Source organism: Oryzias melastigma, linkage group LG24, assembly GCF_002922805.2.
Source record: "Oryzias melastigma strain HK-1 linkage group LG24, ASM292280v2, whole genome shotgun sequence".
NCBI classification, from domain to species: Eukaryota; Metazoa; Chordata; class Actinopteri; order Beloniformes; family Adrianichthyidae; genus Oryzias; species Oryzias melastigma.
Genome location: NC_050535.1, coordinates 4,539,010 through 4,561,264, shown reverse-complemented (window position 1 = coordinate 4,561,264; position 22,255 = coordinate 4,539,010). Strand labels below are relative to the sequence as shown.

The 22,255-nt window shown below is 37.2% G+C and overlaps 2 protein-coding genes across 27 annotated transcripts in view; one reads left to right on the top strand and one right to left on the bottom strand.

Annotated features, from left to right (window-relative positions):
* Positions 1–10,691, top strand: part of LOC112157713 (disks large-associated protein 2) — a 92,908-nt gene extending 82,217 nt beyond the window's left edge. For all 7 annotated transcript variants that reach the window (XM_024290623.2, XM_024290624.2, XM_024290619.2 and 4 more), the window contains 3 exons: positions 13–104; positions 2,585–2,737; positions 2,894–10,691. In XM_024290623.2, the coding sequence (XP_024146391.1) occupies positions 13–104; positions 2,585–2,737; positions 2,894–3,109 (461 nt within the window). In that variant the 3' untranslated portion in view covers positions 3,110–10,691. The remainder of the gene's footprint in view (positions 1–12; positions 105–2,584; positions 2,738–2,893) is intronic.
* Positions 10,692–12,784: 2,093 nt separating this feature from the next.
* The window catches only part of ptprk (protein tyrosine phosphatase receptor type K), a 133,030-nt gene continuing 123,559 nt past the window's right edge, over positions 12,785–22,255 (bottom strand). For 11 of the 20 annotated variants that reach the window (XM_024290641.2, XM_024290646.2, XM_024290644.2 and 8 more), the window contains 8 exons: positions 21,296–21,445; positions 20,981–21,154; positions 18,590–18,607; positions 17,685–17,816; positions 17,487–17,612; positions 17,240–17,403; positions 16,146–16,281; positions 12,785–16,050 (listed from right to left, as the gene is read on the bottom strand). In XM_024290641.2, coding sequence (XP_024146409.1) covers positions 15,997–16,050; positions 16,146–16,281; positions 17,240–17,403; positions 17,487–17,612; positions 17,685–17,816; positions 18,590–18,607; positions 20,981–21,154; positions 21,296–21,445 — 954 coding nt within the window. In that variant the 3' untranslated portion in view covers positions 12,785–15,996. The remainder of the gene's footprint in view (positions 16,051–16,145; positions 16,282–17,239; positions 17,404–17,486; positions 17,613–17,684; positions 17,817–18,589; positions 18,608–20,980; positions 21,155–21,295; positions 21,446–22,255) is intronic. The other 9 variants (XM_024290647.2, XM_024290652.2, XM_024290655.2 and 6 more) reach the window with 1 other exon arrangement.

Genomic DNA, 22,255 nt, shown 5'->3' with positions numbered 1-22,255 from the left:
GTTTGTTTCCAGTCTTAGGAAAAATCCGAAGTGCTGTTGGAAGTGCCCAGCTTTTAATGTCTCAAAAGTTTCAGCAATTTTACTGGCTGTGCCAGCAGAATCTGGTAAGTTACGGTTGACTTTTAAGGGAAAATCCTTGTTTTTTTTTTAACTTGCATGAGGCCATTATGTTCCACAGAAAACAGGGTTCACTGTGAGTGAACTTGTTGATAAGCTCCCACTCCTCTGAGGCTTGAAAAGGTGCTTGTCCTGATGCTGCACTTGTACACTTTCCAGAAATAAACCACAGGAATCGATAGTGGAACATTCTCCCTGCTGCTATTGACCGTGCTGTAAGCGAAAGGGGAATTCCAATAGGAAGCAGTACCTGTATTGAGGCTATCCATTAATGCTCAGAGACAGCACAATGAAAGGGGAGTCAGACTTTGAATAATAGACTGCTTCGCTTTCTGGCTGTTTGGACATCATGTCACGTCTCCAGCAAACTATTTTGAGGAGTATCCACAGAGTTGGAATAAATTAAACAACACCAATGTTATAAATGGAATGGTTCTGCAGATAAAATAGAGAGAGAGACTATATAAGACAGTCAGAAGTCTATTCAGGCTTTTTTTTATGTGAACATTAATTAATAAAAAAATATGCAGAAGAACCAATAATAAGTTTGTCAGGTTTTGTGAGTGTGCTATTTTTTTTCCTATTCAGTAGATAAAATGACCATTTGTAGAGATTAGGCCATATCTCTAAAACAGGGAAAAATTTTTTCGGCAATGTATTGCGATATTTCATTTGGAATTACTTTTTTTAATTTAAAATGATGACAAGACTATAATTATTTAATCATTTATGAGCGTCCTTCAGTGTGTTACTTTTGTTTTCCACCTAAACCTCCGACCACTAGTTGGCAGCACCACTGAGACCCTGAGCAGCTCTCAGAGTCTATAATGCACTAGAACAACAAGATTTCGCGAGAACCAGCTTGTGTTGAACGTTTAGTCTCATTGGTTCAGTCAGCCTGTTATGAGACATGTACTACTGAGCTTGAATTATTTATTTTTATTTTTTTTAAAGTGAAAATTTGCTCTGGTACAATCTTGGGATATATTGTAACTCATATTGCATCACTGGATACGTATCGTGATATGTATTGTATCGCCAGATCCTTGCCAATACACACCCCTAGTCATAGACTCACTTGTTTTTTTTCTAAGTCATGTTCTTCTAAAAAAAAGGGAAACATTGTTCTGGTACATTCTTGGGATACATTGCGATTATGTATCATATCGTGAGACGTGTATCGCAATACGTATCGTATTACCAGATTCTTGCCAAAACACACCCCTAGTCATAAACTCACTAAAAGTTCACTAAAATAATTCAGAATAACAAAATAAAATGCTAAATATTTATTTTTTTAAAAAGAACAAATCATGCAAATTGTTCAACTTGATATCGTTTTTTTTCTAAGTCATACTTGAAAAAAAAAGTTTAAAATTGTTCTGGTTTGGGGATATATCAAGACTTGTATCATATCGATAGACATGTATCGCGATATCTGTTGTACCGACAGACCAATACACACTTCTTCTCTTAAAGACTGAAGGAGTCATTGTTCTCAGTGGATGGAAGAAGAACTTTTTTTTTTTTTTTTCATTTGCTCCAGGTTCAGTGGTGGATTTTGTACATTTGGGGGGAGTGGGGTCAAGGCAAATAGCACAATGTATGTTTTTTTGTATTAATTAATATACATAAGTAAAGATAAAAAAAAAAGAATTAGCCCAAAAGTTATGATGTACTTTGATACTAAGCATTTTCTAATTGTTTTTGCAATTAATATCCCAAAAAAGTGACCATCCCAAATAACAATAGCCCACTCATTTATTTTGTGACATCTGGTTTGGATTTTCTTGAAAAAAAGTCCATGACTCAACTTCAAGATGTCACCTGGATAAAAGAAAACCTTCACCAACATAGCAAAAAAGCAAAGGACCAATACCCAATTTCAGTGTCAAATTTCATATATAGTCGTAAATTGCTTGGAAGATACAGAATATAAAAAGGAATTTAAATTAAAAAAAAATCATATTTTCTGTAATATTTTGTTGCAATTTCCCCTATTTTTGTTTTCTGAATTTGAACAGTGGTTTTACAGATACAGATCTGTTTCTACTGTGCTTGTTTTGACATCACTTATGAACTATTTTCACTGTTCGCTGCTCATTAATCTCAACTTTGTCTTTGTGTGACAGTGAACTGCTTAATGTACCTTTAAATTAGGGGGCAAGAAAGTTATTTTCATTTAATTAAATGTTTTTTATAATTGCTTTTGTCTTTTTTATGTTTAAAATATTGCCTTCTTAAAGTCAATAAATGATTTGACCAGTAATATTTCAGTCACATTTTAAAAGTTCCTTTGACTTCATTTTAGCTCTCTGCTGCCCCACAGTGGTCAGAATTGTGATGTTCACCACTGCATTTCTAAATTCTTTTGAAAGACGTCAAGTATACTAATTTTCCCACACATTAAAAATTGGATTTCTTTGTTTCTACGTCTGAAATTAAATTGTTTTTTGTTTTCTTTCAGGACCCCAGCGCCATGCCCAGACCCACATCTCAGGACTTGGCTGGATTCTGGGATCTTCTGCAGCTTTCCATCGATGATGTTACTGCCAAGTTTGACGAGCTGCAGGAGATCAAAAATAACCAGTGGAATCTGTTAGAAAGCCCCGAGAAGAAGGTATAATTATTTGTGAGATCCAAACATTTATGTTCCTTTGTTGGTCCGAGAAGCAGCAGGAAGCAGGAAGTTGGAGAGCCAAAAAAAACGATGACTCATCTTTTATTCATCATTAAACTACAGCAAATGTTTACCCAATTCCTATTTTGTCCATAGGAACAGAAATGGCCACCACCTCTGCCAAAGAGACCGGTCAAGGGGCGTGGCAACGTGATGCGCGAGCGCTCTCTGGACCTGCAGGACCGGCAGCGGCAGGAAGCCCGCCGACGCCTCATGGCCGCCAAACGAGCCGCCTCCTTCCGACAGAACTCGGCCACAGAGAGAGCGGACAGTATCGAGATCTACATCCCCGAAGCCCAGACTCGTCTTTGAGGTCTCATCTCCACCTTCACCACCACGCCCATACCACCAAATCCAGCACTCTCCGTCACCACTGCTGCCGCCCTTAAAGTCTTTGTTTTGTCAGCTTCAAAAAGAAATGGGGAAGAAGGCGGAGATGCTGAGATGGTAGTAAACCCACTCCTTTTTATACTGAGATGATTAGTAGGATTTTAATTACACTCCTCTGGAGCACTGAAATGTCCATTCTCGAGGGACTTTTTACACTGAAAAGAAAAAGAATTACTCAAAACTCACACAAATGAAGTGAAGGTAGAATTCCTGTAGATTTAGCACTTTTATAATAGTGTCGTTGACCACTGCTGCTGGTTAAATTCAGCTTAAGATCCCAAATCGTCATTTTTTAAATTATTTTTTTTCATTCTCCCCAAAAAAATGATAAGAGTTTGGGACTAATTCTATCATTTCTTTCCAGTTGGATGCATTTCAATTGCAGAACAAATATGAATTATTACCTGAAGAGAGTTTTGCACAGCCTGGCTGTGTGGAACAATGCAGTTTTGCACCTTACAATATTCATGTTTGTATTTCCAAGGGAAATGTAGTTTATGAAGCTCATGTGATAATGTTGCAGTTGAAATGCAAGAACAGAAATGGAAAAAAAAAACCAGAATTTCATATTTCATATTGCTCTATGGGTCATAGAAACTGCACCTTGTTTATTTATTTTCATTGTGTAAATTATTGTGATTCTTATTCTATTTAGAGAATCAATCATGTGACCAAAATCACAATCTGCAGTAAACATTTCTAGTAAAAAATACTTGTGAAAAGATTATTTTGAAAGTGCATCTACTCTGGTGATGAGGCGGATGTTTCCTTCGTTTTGCTCACATAGGAAAGACAGGTGCAACAGACACTTTAACGATGTTCATTTATCCTAGTAAATGGTGCTGCTTTTTACTCTAAAACTGTTGTCCTTTACCCAGTCTTGTGCACACACACAAACACACACACACATAGACACTTTTTTAAGTACTTCTAATATGGTGCACGCGCTCTCCCGGTGACTTTCAAAGTGATGAAACGAGTTTTATGGTCTCTAAAACAAAATGTGTTCCAGGACTTTTGCTCATCAGATGGAAACGATTACAGGCGATGACGTTACATTAAAGGAAAATCTAAAACATCATCTTTGGCCAAAAGATAAGTACATTATAGTGCCTGTTCATGTTTCTTTTTTTTTCTCATTCCTTAACCTGAATACAACATCTGAAACCCGACGGTTGATGTATTCTCTTGTTTTGCGATGATTTTTGGTGGGATTTGCTCAGCTCACCTGGAGGACTGTTTCCCTTCTGGACAGGTGTAAAAAACTCACCTTTACCTGATGGCCTTACTCAAACGCTCATGAATGTAGAGATCATTTTGTTCACTTAGAAAAATGTCTGATTTAACTTAAACTTAATTCAATTATTTATTTAATTAAACTTTTTATTTTGAATTTGCTAAATTGATTTTTTATTAATATCATCAATTTAAAAGTAAAAATAACAATAAAGGATCAAATTAAATTTAGTTTTACAACTAATTTGATGTTTTCCACCTAAAATCTATAATCTTAATTTCACAAACTTAACTTATCCAATGAATTTTACCGTACAAAACTATAAATTAATATATATTTCTAATTATTTTAAGATTTTTTAAAGATTACAAATTCTATAAATTTAAAAGCAACAGCTTTAAAACTGACTTAACTGGCTATTTAAATTTTGTTTTTTAGGTTTTAGCTTTATAATCCAAATGATAAATAATATAATTAAGTTGCAAATACTGTAAAATATTTATTTACAAATATAAACTGGTTTACTGTGTAGGATTTAAGAATGACTGCTGTGAAAAATTACTGCTATTGGACATTTAAAAAGAAAAAAGAAAGAGATGTATGTAAATGTATTATTTATGCTAGTTCTTATCATCGATTGCTTTATTTTTTGCCTAAAATCTGTCTTCATTTCTCTGTCATGTCATTAATATAAGTTTTTGGTAAGAAAAAGATAACATTTTCTAACTCCTGCTGCTTATACTTCATTACTGTGCAGTCAAAATGCTCATTTTATTTACTTTTTCTTGGCATAAACAGATTTAAATGGTAACATTAACATAAAAATATATCTAAAAAGTTAATATTCCAATCCATTTTGAAACTATACAGTTTTCTTTGTTTTTCCATTCAGAAATGGGTCTAAGAGTCAATCGATATTTAGATTTACACATTTTTTTTCTAAATTTGGACTGCCATTTTTTTTATTTTTAAGAGAGAAAGACAGTAAGCTAAAGGGCTTAAGGCAGCATTATTTTAAATCATTACTTTAACAATATATTACACAGATTAGGAACATGTGGTGAGAGATTAGGAATCCGTAGATTTCTTTTCTGTCCAGAAAAGTATTTCTACTTTTATTTTGAAAGTTAATGTGAGAAAAGCATAAAGGAGATGTCTGCTCTAATTGGTGCAATTAATATTGGACAAACATTTTTGTCTATATCTATATATTTACATATTTTGGAATGGAATTTAGTTCCTAAAACCAGATTTTTTTTTTTAAGATGATGAATACTTTGTTGGGCATTTTCCTAGCTTTAGCCTTCTACTTACAACACTAACTCATAATTAAAGGCAGAAATGAAACACTTATTATGAAGTGTTAAAAGATGTATTCCTCTTTCACCATTTACTGCTAGCAGGGCTTTCGGTGCATTTAATGATTGAGAACATCTGACGGCTATCACAGCAATCCAACAGCTCTTCCACCTGACTGACAGTCAGAACACGATCCACAGACCAATAACTGTGATTCAATCCTCTAAATCTGAATCCATCCTCAAACTCACAGTGAACGATAGGATGATCAGAAACCAGATTCACACGCTCACGGTCATTGGTCTGACGGGAAGTTCCAGCATCACAGATGTTGGGTTTTATAGAATCCACATAAACTCTGATTATTTCTCACACATATATGGTTTACACTCCAAGAAGAACATGTTTTTTTGAATATCTTAGCCTAAAAAGATCATATTCAAGAAAAGATATTCATAATGTATAAGAGACAATTTAATTATGAACTAAACTAAAACCATTTATAATACAAAACCTGGAAAACTTCACTGTTCAGTCCTGTTAGCTTACCTTCTGCTTTTTTTTTCTTTTTGATGCCACGGTCATCGGCACAATCTTCAAGATCAGCTGCCACCGCCCAATTAAAAAAAAAAATCATTGGCATAGTCATGACAGGAGCAGTTGTCAGGCGTCATTAGGAAAGTGGGTGCCAGGTGGGTGGTGGCAGCTCTGATTGGACGATGTGTCTCTGGATGGCGGTAACTCTGGGGTATATTAAAAGTAGGCCATTCTGCACCACTGGTTATTCGTAACTAAGATTTTGAGCTAACAGATTATGAATTTGCAAATTTACACATTTTTCGACAACATGCTTCCCAAGAAAGCACAATGTTGCTTTCTTTATATTCTTCTTAGCATCAACCGCAATTCGTCAATACGCAGGTCTCTGAGTCCATAGTGATGCTATCAACGCCAGGATGAGTTTTCTGCTGCATCAATGCTGTATCACCATTTAGACCCACAGTTTCTGTGATTGCCACATTGACGTCTGGTCATTGTTGGTCCATGTCAACAGCACTTGTCGATGGTCTGTGCTGCTACCGTACGATTTCTACCAATCACAGTGGCAGTGGGACAGCAGCACAGGGGCAGGTGGGTGGCTGGACAATAGATCGGGCGATCGTCAGACAATTTTTGGAGACCTTTGAGATCTTCCAATCCATCAATTATTGTGCTGCTGCCTTCCTGCGAAACTCCAAGTTGTGCGGTAGCAGGCGGGTGGCAGTCCAGTGGCAGGGAGGTGGCATTCGAGTGGCAGGGAAGTGGCAGTCCAGTTGCAGTTCAGTGGCAGGGGGGTGGCAGGGAGTTGACAGTTCAGTGGCAGGGGGTTGGCAATCCAGTGGTAGGTGGGTGGCAGTCCAGTGGCAGGGGTATTGCAGTCCAGTGGCAGTTCAGTGGCAGGCAGGTGGCATTCGGTGGCAGGGGAGTGGCACTCCAGTGGCAGGGAGGTGGCATGGGAGTGGCACTCCAGTGGCAGTCCAGTGGCAGTCCAATGGCAGGGAGGTGGCAGTCCAATGGCAGGGAGGTGGCAGTCTAGTGGAAGGGAGTTGACAGTTCAGTGGCAGGGGTATTGCAGTCCAGTGGCAGTTCAGTGGCAGGGGGGTGGCAGTCCAGTGGCAGGGGGATGGAAGTCCAGTGGCAGGGGGATAGAAGTCCAGAGGTAGTTCAGTGGCAGGGGGGTGGCAGTCCAGTGGCAGGGGGATGGAAGTCCAGTGGCAGGCAGGTGGCAGCCCTGCCACTGTACTGCCACTGACTTGCCAACTTCGAAATGTGCTTGGGTGGCCACTGACTAATGTAAAAAAAGAATCCGGTTGCCTTTCAATCTGAACTTTTTCCTAAAACCGCACAGCATGTAAAAATGCAACCGCAACCACCCGATTACAACGTCCACCAGTTGTGCTAAAAAAAACGTATGCTTAGGTCATTGCACTGTGGCATTTTTGGATATGTGACCTTAAACTAACAAAACCAAATTCTATTTATTTTTGAGCAAATAAAAAATTAAATTTACTAAAAACGTATCTAATTTATGTATTTTATATAAAATGTAATTTTTCTGGAGTGCGACAAAGAAAAAGTTCCGAATTATGACATCACATCCTGCCACTTGATTGTTTTATTTATTATTTTTGCTTTTTTAGATTAAACAAAAACCACTGTGTTAAAAATAAATAAATAAATAATTTCTGAGCAAAATGTTGCTTATTACTATAAAAGCAACTTTTTGGGCTAATTCTGTAAGCTTCTTACCAAATTATTGTTTCGATTTATGAATATTTTGAACAGTGAATTTTAAGGTTATTACAATTCAGATAATTTCACCTTTCTAATATCTAATACTTACAAAAAATACACATTTAATTGAATTGATTAGAGAATAAAAGTATGTTATTAGTATGTTAGTATGTTATTAATATTAAAGATTAAACTAACAAATTTGAAAGTTTAAACATTCTGAATGTCATCTTTTCTGGAATATGGTCTTTATGTAGAGTTTAGTTTGCATGTAAAACTAACAGATGTACAATAAAATATTGTTGCTGTGGCACCATGCAGGGCTGCTTTATACCATTTTTGTCATATATCCATCATTGAAAACAGTTCTTTTGAGTCTCCACGCTATAAGGGGCTTGAAGTTGGGCAACTCTGTTCATTATAAATACTCAGGTGCCTTACAGTTTGATTGTCAAAGAACTGTGTGAATATTTCTCCGGGTTGAGGTACGCGAGCGAGCTGCAACCCCCTTTCAGAGTGTGAGTTTGTACCGTCACAAAGGGCTGGAAACTGGTTGAGTTTAATGAATTTACATTATTTTACAGACTAAAAAACATTAAGAAACTTTAGCACAAACATGATCTAAAACAAGTATTTGGTGACACCTTTATTCTTCCTTCTATTTTTAATGGCTTGCTTACATCATTTTCAGAATAAAGGTAAAATGTGAATTGTGGAGATGTGTGCTATTGTGTTTTTAAGAAGGCGGAAAAAACTTGACCAGCAAAAAAGAAAAAAAAAAGTGCAATAGTTTTAAAAAGAAGAGAAACGGCTCATGTACAGCTTTTTACCTCATGGTTGAATGTTTTCAAATTTGGAGATTTCATTGTTGTGTGTGTGTACTATGCAGCAGTATTTTCGGTTGCTGATCAGCTGTTGTGTATTGAAAGAAAATGTGTCCGTTAGCTTCTCGCAAAACAGGGTAAAGAGAGACCAACTTTCGTTTGAAATTTTACGCTGATTGCTCACAACTTTTATTTTGTTTAATTTAACTGCTGCACTAAAGATACACCTCACAAGAGTCTTTATTGGTGCTGAAATAACATCTATTTATTCTTTCGTTTTACTGATTTCAATTCTGACAATCAGCACAACCATATGTTCTGACATTATTGTCATACATGCTACGGCTCACAAATGATTTTTTGTCACAAATTCTGTATTTGTCGATGCCTTAGGAGTCTGTTTTTACAAGCTGAGCATTTGATTCCAGCCTCACACGAGCTCGGTGTGAACGTCTGATTCAAGCAATAAATCCAACATTTGATTCCCTCAACTTTTGCTTTTTTGGTTGACAGGTTCTGGAAGTTTTCTATGAAAACTGACTAGTTTGGGGAAAGAAAACAAGTCAGTTTTTGTTATTTTAGCTACAGCAAGAGTTCCTATTGTCTTAGGGGTGTTTCTTTTTAAGATGTTGCTTTGGTTAAAACCAGAAATACAGCATTTCAGTGATTAAGGAGGCTGAGAACTCTGATTTGGGTCTATAATGTCACAGATTATCACTTTTTTTTACAATTTTTTTAGCAAAAAATTCCAAGAAATTGTATCTTCAGACTCCTAAATATTTATTCTTTTTAATCCATAATTCCCCTTTAAAGGTAAAACACTCCTTTAAATTCTTGGACTCTGAAGAATGAAGATTTCTCAACTGTTTAGGAAACACTTTGAGGGATTTTAAACCTTTAAACTCGCCAGATAACTGGATTTGATTCGGTTTTGACTTGTAATTGTGAAGTCAGAGTGAAACAACTAAAATTGATTATTTTTTTAATTATGACTCGTTAACCACAAACTTGACATCTACCAAAATTATTAAAACTCAGCATTAATGTTAAATAATCATTTTTAAAAAGAAAAGTTGGGATGGCATCATGTTAGATGAAAGCTTCTCTATATGTTCATAAAAAAGGTTTTCTTATGACTACTTTCACTTGGAAAGTCATTTGTTTTGGGTTTGCCTTCAGACTAGATTGACTCTTGGCGTCTTTTCCAGCTTTTCCATGTTTTTTTTTCTTTTTTTAAACTGTCAGGATCATCCGTGTTTTACAATTACAAAAAAGTGCAGCTTTGATTTCCTTTGGTGGAGGAAAAAAAAAGTCTTGTGTCATGGTTGTGGGTTTAAACCTTAAAGGGCCAATTGTGCGTTTCCGGAGGTGAATAAAAAAGAGTTACCTTAAAGCTATTTGAAATTTGTTAAATATATCAATACTGATGATGAACATAATGCCAAATATCCAGCATTTGTACAGAAATATACATATATATATAAATATATATATATATATAAATATATAATAAATGCCTAATTTAATTGGAACTATTTTTAGCTCTTGACCATGTTTCTGTTGTTTAATGTTCTTTGTCAGCATTATGTAAGATCTTCAGATAGCATGCAGGATAGTGGAAATGAATGTATTATTTTGTATTTTCATTGCTGACTATTAGAACAGCATTTTGGGTTTTTATTTTTAACAGAATACTTCAGTTTTTAATTTATCTATAAATAAAGGTGTACTTTTTTTTCTATAAATTCGTTGGACAGTTTTTATCATGTTACTTTCTGTTCTGAAATCTTTGAATATTTTTGCCCTAACTGAAGTTATCAACCATCTGTTGTAAATATTTATGCAAATTAAACTTTTTTGATTAAAACAGTGTTGTTGTCTAAACATTTTTTTTTCTCGTCTGGAGGTTAAGATGAAACAGTTAATTTCCTGTTTTCACACTGTCTCTTTTTATGTTTTATCTCTCTCTTTTTTGTTTTTTTTACTTAGAAATTAAAAAAAATAAAAACCTACCAATTGAGTAAAAAGAATTGTCTTACCAACAAATCTTATTTTAATAATAATAATAAAAAATTCTGGTCAGTACGAAATACACGGAGCCCCTAAAGGGGAAAAAAATTCTTATGCACACCAGTTACTAGTTTGCTCTCAACAGTTACTATCTGGTGCTCCCCAGTTCATATATCATGTTTAGCAGTTACTAGCTAGTGCACACCAGATAGTACTTGGTGCATACCAGTTACTATACAGTGACGTGCAGTGAAGTTCACGGCTGGTGAGGCACATGACGTCATCAGTCAGATTTACAAGATTTACAAAGTGTTGTTCAAAATTTCAATTCAACATTTTACTTCTGTTTACAAACTGTAGTATAAAAAAATCAAAATTGTTATTGACTTACTTTTACTTATGAATGAAGTCTGTGCGCTGCTCCTTCTGAACGATGAATGTTCTTTGTAGAAGTCTTCCTTTTCTTTCTTCAGTGTTAAAGTCTCTCTGTCTCAGTGGAGATCACTACCAGTGACGTGTCTAAACAAATTCTCGAGTTTATGAGTTTAAAAACCAAATCCTTAATTTAGAAATTGATGCTAAACAACAGTAAAGAGTAGCGGGACGGCTGTTCTGGTTTTGCTACCGCTAATTCTACTATTTTTTATCCTCGGTGTCACATCCACTCTCTGGGCTCACCAGCGCCCTCTGGTGGTGACATGTATATTGTGGTGAGGCAGGCGGACTGTCTGCCGCACCTAGTGTGTTTTTGAAGCGCATTTTAGCAGATAAAAAGACTAAATGAGTCCCAAACTGGAACCAATGTAATCAGAAAGATAGCAAGAGATAAACAAATCAGGTCAGTTTAAAATAAGGCGCATTTTATGATGATAGAAAGACCGAAAAAAACACAAGCATGCGCTGCAGCTACAGTGTGTGCGGCGCGCTGTCTGGCATATTTGGACAGGAAACTCGTAAATTTGCTGCTTTTATTTATTTATTTATTTATTTTCCAACCAAGAAACACTGAAAACCCGAACAAAAATTGTAATTATAGAAAATAACATGTCTAAAAAAATAACATTTTATTTTTTATTTAAAAATATATATTCATCTTATTGAATTTATGCATTTTTTAGCTATATTCCTCCCCTGACTGCACTGCTCATTAGTCACTATCTGGTGCACATTTGTTCCTATATCAAGCTCATCAGTTACCATCTGGTGCGCATCAGTTACTATCTTTCACTGACCAATTACTATCTGGTGAGCACCAGGTAGTAATTTTACCAGTTATTAAAGTTATTATAGTGCACCAGTTACTATCTGATGAGCATCAGATAGTAATTGGAGCATACCAGTTCTTATGTCTTGCTCACCAGATAGTAGTTGGTGCACACCAGTTCCTGTATCGCGCTTACCAGTTACTATCTCATACGTACCAGATAGTAAGCAGTGTGCACCAGATACCAGCATTTTTGTTACTGCGTCCTTTACCCCTAAAAGTATTTTATAAAACTAATATTATTTTTCTATTGAAAAACTTTCATTATATGATTTTTTTTTTTTTTGTAAGACATGAAATAAAACATTTTCTGGGAAAAAAAATGCTGTTTTTTGCTTTAAGATTCTGCTTTGTGGTGGATGTTTTAGCTAATGGATTGGACAAAACATGTTTAAATCTTTAAATATATCAAATAAGAGAAAATATATTAAAGTAAGAAAAGCAAAATCAATTACAAATCTGTGGGTTGGACATAAAAATAAATAATTCTTTCAAAAACATTTTGTGTTCAGGGTGGCTAGGATGTAAAAATGTGAATACTTAAAGCTCTAGAATGTTCTTTCTTCTTTTAAACTGTTTTTTCCATTAATTTAAAGTTTATAAAGGAAAAAAAAAATCTACACATACTTTAAAAGCTTTACTTTAAAACAAGATATTGCATGGATGTTGAAAACAATGGAACCAAAAGCTTTTAGCTAAAGAAGTGGTTTATTACAGCAAAGAAGCCAAACATTACAGACAAGAGTTTTGATGAACCACAGATAATAAATCTTTACTGGCCTCTCTTTTCAACACCAGCATCATTCACTGCTTTTCAGTGGAGGAATTAGGAGCAGAATCTGTTCATAATTCTCCCCGGAGAAGGACAACAGAGGTTTTACATGCTGCAAAATAGACTGCAATAAAACTGATTTCTGAAGTTCTGCTTTCTAAGTACAAAAACATAAAAAATAAAAGCTGATGTTTCACCAACAGAAAAACTCCCCAGAAAACTATAAATGAGTTTTCTTTCTCCAGAAGTACAATCTGTGACTTTATCTACAACATAACTAATATTTTATCATTTACATCTCTACTGTTCACCCAACAATAGAGCCCTTTTATGTCCTCATGATAGTCTACTCTCACGAACATCTTTATTAGCTGCTCCAACAACGTGGAACATTTTTAATAACTTTTTTTTTCCTCCCAAACATCTGATATTTGACAAAACTTCCTTAAGAGGCATTCAGATGAATTAAAGACAATGAATTATGGGATTAGAAGATTAAAACACCTGTTTGAATACTTAGTGTGTATTCGGGAATGATGGGAAACAGGATTTGAACTGATGGGCTTTTATACAATTTAAAAAAAAATAACAAAAACATAGCGTGAATGGTGAGAACACCCATACTACAGGATTCCACCAAAATACTGAAAACTACTTCAAAAGCTTTAATATACAGCTTCAGTCAGGAGTTACTACACTCTTCTTCATGGACCCAAATTGAGCAGGTGAAACCTCAAAAGTCAGGAACCTACAGAGCCCCTACAGGGAAATCGTAGTAAAAACAAAATAATAATACACCTGATAGTATCTGGTGTGCTATCTCATGCTCACCAGTAAAAAAAAAAGGACAAAAATAAAACTGCAAGTTTTTTGTGCACACCAGATAGCAATTGGTGTGTATCAGTTACTATCTCGTGCTCACCAGTGAAATAAAAAATAATAATATTTTCTTGTGTGCATTAGATATTAAGTTTGGTGCATTAGTTACCATCTCGTGCTCACCAGTTATTAAAAAAATAGTTTCTCCTGCACACAAGATAGTAGCTGGTGAGCACAAAATAGTAACTGGTGCGCACACTATTTGGAGAGTATGATATAATAGCTGGTGTGCACCAGTTACTACCTCGTACACATGAAAAACTAGTATTATTTTAATGGTGAGCTTGAGACAGTAAAAATATAACATCAGGTGCACACCAGGAAGTAACTGGTGAGCATGAGATAGTAGCTGGTGCGTACCAGGTACTACCTCGTGCACATGAAAAACTAGTATTTTTCTAATGGTGAGGCTGAGACAGTAAAAATATAATATCTGGTGCACACCAGATAGTAACTTGTGAGCATGAGATAGTATCTGGTGCGTACCAGGTACTACCTCGTTCACATGAAAAACTAGTATTTTTTTTTTTACTGGTGAACCTGAGATTGTAAAAATATACCATCTGATAGTAACTGATGCGCCCCTGTTACTATCTCATGCACACCACATAGTAACTTAGCAACTGATGAACATTAATTATTATCTCGTGTTCACCAGTTACAAAAAAACATATAGTTTCTCATGCGCACGAGATAATAACTGGTGAGCACAAGGTAGTAACTGGTGCGCAGCAGTTACTATCTGGTGCGTACCATACAATAACCTCACAACTGGTGAGCATTAGTTACTATCTCTTGCTCTCCAGTTTGAAAAAAAAAAGTTTGTCGTGCACACCAGATAATAACTGGTGCACACCAGATAGTAACTGGTGTGCACCAGTTATTATGTTTTGCTCACAAGAAAAAACATAGTTTCTCATGTGCACACCAGATAGTAACTTATTAACTGGAAATGAGAAACTAGTTATTTCATTTTTTTTTTTACTTCGACGTCCCTTTAGGAGCGCTGCAGGAACCAGAACGGGTTCATAAAATCACAATAATACTCTGGAGGGACGGAAGGGAAATGAACCATTTCCCAAAACACGGTTAAAAGCAATGCCTGCAGTAAACAAAGAACCAAACAGGATTGTTCTTAACAAGCAATGCAAGTAAACAAACAATAAATACAAACAATGTGCTTTATCTGTATAGACATATTTACACAAAGTCTTTGGCTTATGGTTAAACATCAGCTACAACATAACATCATTTCGATGAAAAGAGTTGGCCACCAGTGCACAAAACGAATGACGCCAGGGGTCAGCTCACTTCCAATTCCATTACAGTCACTAATAAAACTTTTTTTTTGCATGTTTTGAAAGATGTCCGTCTTTTGTAACAAAATAAGGCTGATATTGTTATTTTTAATGTAGGAGAAGTGTTTGGGGGGTTTGTGAAGTGGCTGAAGTGAAAGTGCGTTGGGCCCAGCCCTAAAACATGATTCTGAGTGAATGCATTCCATCTTACAGTTTGAGGACTCCAGAATATTTCTCCAGCAGATCGATACATAAAACTACAAAAGCAAACAGAAATAAACAGATTAAATTAAAAAAAGTGTTTTTGCAAAACACTTTTCTTCATCTCTCTTCAATTATCTGACGGATCACTTCAAAAATTCAAAACAATAATTCTCAACACATAAAAATGCACCAAAATGGAGTCAAAACAGAAGCTTCCAGAGTTCAGATGGAACTTTAGGTTTCTTGTTTGGGTATAAAAGTCGTGGATACAAATATTCAAACATCACCATGATGAGAACACAGACAAAAATACACAGATACTAGCATGGGGAGGGGGAACATGGGGCCACTGGCAACTCGTAGCTTGCATTAAAAGCTGTGGGTGCAGCCTGCGAGGGAAGGGCGACATCTAGAGTGCACACTGAGTACTGCAGCTGAAATAGCACAAAGTCCGACGGAAAGGGGGGCTGCCATGAAGGAGGTCACATTGAATTTGGACCTACAGGGGCCCGCTGGCACTCAAAAAGCTGTACAGTAAGCATGAAGGGAGTCGGGAGTCTTCTCTGCTGCTGCTGCAGTCCTCTCCAGCACAAAAATAGTCTGCACATTTGTCTGTGCGTAACAACACTGCACAATAAGCTCAGTCTGCCCCTTTCTTTTTTTTTTAGACCGAGGAGGGGGGCGCAAAGTAGAAGCTACAGACCGGTCCGTCTGTGCTGAGAAGAAAGATTGTGTTTGTGGTCTTTGCTTAGGACGATTCGATGAACTCCAGGGCCAGGTCGTAGCAGAAGCGGTAGTGTTCCTGTGCACAAACAAACACAAAACTCAGCTGTCGTCTCATATTCACAGCTTTGAACTTGAGATTTTAGCATCTTTTGACTTCCTTTTATGACTCACAGGCATGTCCACCATGTTGGGTTTGCTGTTCCTTAAGGTCTTCACAGCGTGAAACACGTCGACCACACTTTGTCTCTTCGCCATTTCACAAACGATGCTGCAGGCACAGAAAACTCCACTGCGACCACCTCCATTCCTGCACAAACGAGAAATTAAAAAAATATATATAAAATGATTTTTTTTATGTCTATTTTTAACATCTTTTCTTGAAATTATATAACGTCTGCTTATACAGTGGTTCCTCATTTACTACAGGAGTTATGTTCTGAAAATAAGACATGTTAAGGTAGAATTATAGATGTTCTAAGGGTGTAAAATCCCTCCCTCCATATTTATAGACTGTTTTTCAGACAGATATGAATACACAGATATTACACTATTCTAAACTCTCAAAAGTTCAAATCTTTGTAGAAAAAACAAACTCATTCACATTCCACATTGATGTTTGGTGAAGGACCTTCAACAATTGACGTTTTGGGTGTCCCCAACTTGTCTTTTTTTTTACATGCTGGTTTTTCTAATTAAATCAGGGCTCCCAAACTTTAGGCTGCACCAGACCTTAGCCAGTACCAGACACGTACCAGTACCAAAGGTGGTACAGCTGTTCTGGACATGAACAGGTACTAAATAGGGTACTGAAAGCAGTACCTGACAAGGAAAGGTACGAAATGTGGTACTAGACACGGTACCTGACACGGAACTGTACTGGATGCAGTACTGGACGCGGTACCTGACAAGGAACAGTACTGGACGCAGTACTGGACGAGGAACCCGACACAGAAGGGTTCTAGATGCGGTACTGGACGTGGTACCTTACACGGAACAGTACTGGATGTAGTACCTGACACGGAATAGTACTGAACGAGATACTGGATGGGGTACCTGACATGGAACGGTACTTGACACACTACTGGACACGGTACTGGATACTGGAACAGCCAGCATGTCAAGAAACGACGAGTTGGGGACACCCAAAATGTCAAAAAGTGACTCAGAGGGGGTCCAGACCATACGTCCATATTTGATGCAAATATTGCACAAATAACCCTGTGAAACAGCAAAGTCAATAAAGAAAAATGATTATGTGCACTTACAGACAGTGGACAATAGTTCGTCCCTCCCCCTCCTCTCCTTCGCGCTGCCATTGGTCAACTTGAAGGATCAGTTTAAGGAACGAGCGTTTGGAGGTGGGAACGTCCCGATGCCCCGGCCACCCCAGGTACTGGAACTGGCGGACCATGAGGTAGCCCTCCTGAGGCTGGAAGGCAGAGTCGAAAAAGTCCCCATGAGGCAGGAAAAAGCAGGAAACATCCAGCGCAGTGAAGCGATGAAATCACTCACCCGGGTGATGTTGCAGACTCTGAAGAGTCTACTGATGACATCACAGTCCTTCAATGAAGACATACATTCCACCTGAACTGGACCGTACCGGAACATCCCCTCCTCTGACCAGTACTGAGAGCAACCCTGAGCAGAACCAATCTATTAGCCAGCATTCTAGCTTGGGTACCAAACAACCAAAGGGTTTCGGTGGATTACCTGAACCAAATCAATCTCATTCAGCATCACTAGACTGGTACATCCATAGTCATAAACCAGACGCCAAAAGTCTTTGACGGTGTTGGGCAAAGGATGCTGGGTAACGATGAGCGCCGCTGGCTGCCTGTAGCTCTGCAGAGAAAAGAAAACAATCCAGAGTGATGATTTTCTAGAGCTCACACACTGAAACACAAACAGTTCGTATGACTGAGACCATGCAGTGTTTCTTTATTCTAAGGGGACAGGAGCATGCATAGACCAACGGAAATGTTCTGCCAAGCCAGGGGTCTGCAACCTGCAACCTATTTCTATATGGTGGCCAAATATAAAATAAGTCAGGGAGACTGCTGATGTCAACCGTCTGAGTCAGCAGATCCCCTACCAAGGTCCGACCCCAAACTAAAATAACAAAACCCAGCAGTGTAAGACTACTGAGGACAAAAAAAGTCACATTTTGAGAGATGCTTGGTTCTTTATATTTTTTTTTCATGCAAAAAAATAGACATTATTTAAATGTATGTCCACATTTCTTAAAGGCTAAAGTGAGACTATACGAATCCTTCTAGGTTTTGATCAGTAGAAAAGGAGCCCTGGTTGCCGACCCCTGTGCCAAGCTAACGTTGACTTCATGTTCAGTTAGTTCAGGATTTATGTTTCTATAAAGACTTTAAAAATGAGGGAAAAGGTGTGAGCTTGAACACAAAATAGACAGCTAACTTTGACTAAATGAGTACAAAGTAAGGCCATTTTAGATGAAAATGTGCACACAGATTGTTAATGAGTGTGAAGGTGAGACGTTTAATGGGAGTCAGGATCAAGTTCAGCATAAAAATGGCTTTAAAAACATGAAAAACACTGAAGCCATGAAACAAATCCAGTATCAGAGATTGGAAGTATAAGATTACCTGAAACTCTTCTGACAGCTTGGTTAGAGAAAGGCCAGAGGTGAGTAACTAAACTAGAACTGCAGACTCATGTGTTGTAACTGCATCAATTCGTCTTCACAAAACTTTGTCGAAGACGAACCGTCAGTTCTTCCAGCACCGTTATCAGTTTAAAGCTGAAACATTTGGTCATGTCTTCTCTGTGTTTAGGCGAGTGTTCTTTTCGTAACCTGGATTTGTCTCTAGCCCTTTTGCAGCTAAAACCACAAACACAGCATCACATAAACAGAGACAGAAGTCTGGGTGTATTTACACAAGTTTTCTATATAAATTAGAACCATCCGTCCATTTATTGTCTTTGTCCTGTGCAGGTTCACATGGGATGCTGGAGCCTATCCCAGCTACTTCAGAGCAAAAGAGGGGCCGTTGCAGGGCCACACACACCCTTAAGGGACCATTTAAAGGCACCAATCATCTTATGATGACGGGTTTTAAAACACAAGACCCCTGTGGACTCAAACTATTGACTGTATATGAGAACTGGACAGAGTGACTGTTACGTCACTTATAAAAAATGGCTTACTTCTGGCTCCAACCAATTAAATCAGTCACCATTTTTTGGACTAGTTGTCACCAATGAGTTATATATGAATAGAGATGGCATGCTAGCTTGTTGCGTGCGTAAAGTTGGACGCCATATTGGAAAGGTAAAGATGCCGTTTAACTGATGTGCTTCAACTTCGCAAACAGATCTGGAAAAACAAGAATGTGACTTTTAACTAGTAAATTATTACTGTCAGCTGATAAAGGAGAACTTCTAGAAAACATTTAGAGCAGATCTAAGTAAGTTTACTTTCAATAGTGAGCGTTTAGGCTGATCTTGTAGCCTATTCAAAGTCAATGGCAGCTTCAGAATTTGCATTATTTCCACGTTTTTTGGCAGGACCATCACTTTTTTTCGTTTTGTGGAGAATCACTTGTATGTGTGTAAGACGTCAGATCAGACCAGAAGACCAGGATTTCCTCAGTAGCGGCGAGCAAATAGGGAAGAGCTGACCGTACTGGGAAATGTGGCATACAGAACCTTAATTCTTTGTTTATTGGTTTATTTGACAGGGACAATGTGCAAAAATATTAAAGATGCTTTACACCAGATGAAAGCCGAAACTAGTTTCCATCTGTGGTACCCGAAATCTGTGATGATCTGAGTTTTTTTCTTATTAAAATTGGACCAAAATTAAGCATTTTATGGTCACTTTACAGTGTCTGCTCATCGTTTTTATACCATTCCAATATGGCGTTGCTCTTTACGTGTCTTGGACAATAGTAAAAAGCCTGTGTGCCATCTCTAGCAATATATCTATGGTTGATGCCATGTTTGCGCTAGTGAGCAGTGATTGATCAACTCATTCTCACTCCCAACTCGTCACATTTTGACGTGCTGGCTTTTACAATTAAATCACGAGTCCACAATCTCTGCGTCGCAAACCAGTACCGGGACGTAAAGCGCACTGGTACCCTAACGCAGTACTGGTACCCTAACCCAGTATCGGTTCATGTCCGGTACCGAGTCCCCAGAGTTGCAGACACTTGATTTTACAAACAGCCAGCATGTCAAAAACCGAGTTGGGGACACCCTAAACGTCAAAAAGTGACACGGGGAGGTCCCAAACATCAATATGTGTCAACTTGAGGATGAGAATGCATTGGATTGGTCCGAGTCTGTGTGAGTCAGCGTTTCTATGGCAACCAATCAGAAGTGAGGTTTTTGGAAGACCACACCCCTACCAATTAAAACATTTCGAATGTTGGACATTGGTGCCAGCAGGCTCCGCCTACTTTTATTGAGGCATCCAATTGGCCAGTTTATAGATTGAATAAGTTGTACTACATGAAAAAATAGCAAAAAAATGTTTACAAAAAAGGTAGTAGAGCAACAATTGTTATTCTGACAATTAAAGTGACTTTGTAATAGATGTTTATTTCTTAATAGAAGTCTAAAGGATTTTGGCCTCTTGGAGCCAGCAGGTACTTCATGTTTAAAACGCCAAAAGTCCAGTTTTCATATACAGTCAATTATTCTAACCTTCTTTTGCACCACACCACCATAAACTCCTACAAAAATTACAATTTCTTTCATTTTCACAATGTAATCCTTTAAAAGTCTGTATTATTTTCAACAAAGATCCAGTTTGGGACAAGATTTTTTGCATTTTTTGTCGATCAAAAATGCATTTGATATCAATTCCATCAAAGACATAGATTTACATTAAATATGCATGGCTTAAATTAAACATTTGTAAAATTCTAACCCTCAAACTCACACATTCTGTGTCCCAAACCGCTCCTGTTTGATGTGTTGAAAATAACACCAACCTTCCTGCACGAGGATTTAAAGCGCCGCAGACTTACATCCATCAAAGCAGCGTTGATGTAGTTGCTGCTTTCTCCATCTATGGTGATGAGGAAAGGCAAGCATCTGTCAGGAGGAAGGCCATCCATAAAGCGGTTCTTATCCTGGTTTCTGGGCAGCATCGCGATGCTGCAGTCCTCTGGCTGTGGCTGAGGAGTCACCGAGTTTAATGTCTGGGGACAGAGAAATGCAAAGTTAACTCGATTTCAGAGATTATTATTTAATTGATGCCATAAAAAATTAGCCTTTAATATGAATAAAATGAATTAAAACTTAAAGGACAACTTAATTTTGGCTTTAAGCCTGAGATGTACCTGAAACTCGTCCTTCAGGTGGGAGGAGTTTGTCTGCGAATCGATGCGGATCAGCTCGTAATAGGCGGCTTTGAACTCGCACACTGGGATGGCCGTTTCTCCACAAAGACAGGCCTCCAGGATGGCGTCGTGGATGAAAATATACTGCTCCTGTATTTGATTTAACACACACAGTTGATGCACAAACATACCCACAACTTCTGTTTTAGGATTTTGCAAAAACAAAAAAAAACCCACTGAAAACGGCGTGACAGAGCACAGACTGATGGGAGATGGGGATAAGATGGAATCGTTTGCTTCATCTAATTATTTTGAATCAGTGGGATTTGCACAAAAGCAGCACAAAAGCAAAGGCTGGTTTTGTGAATGATAATGAATGTGATTTATTATGTAAGAAATGACAAAAATGGAAAACTTGGTGGTGATTTTGTTTTGGAACTCTTCTAACAATGATACGTTTATGAGAGATGGTTTCTATGATTTCTTTGAAGCTTAAATAAGAAGTGAACACACTTAATAAGTTAGCTTAAACTGTCATTTTTCGCACAAATTGAATTCAAATCTTAGAGACCCCCCGAAATAAAAGGGTTTTAAAGGGTAACCAAACAGTAAATCAACTTTTTCTAAGCTGACCTTTATAAATGAGACTTTAAAAGTGATCTCATTTTTGACAATTTAAAATAAACTTCCTGAAATTAATGTGCTGCCCCCTACAGGTTGAAACGAAGTATTACAGTTGAATTTTGTGATTGGTCAATTGGAGTATTTCATTATTCAAATTGCTGCAAATCAGAAACAAATGAAAAAAAATGCAGTTTGAAAAAAAGATTATTATAAAAGATGGTTTCTATATTTTTTTGTTTGAAGTTAAAATAAGAATTGAACAAACTAACAAAATTAGCTTAAACTGTCTTTTGTTTTCCACAAATTGGATTGAAATCTTAAAGACCCACTCAGATA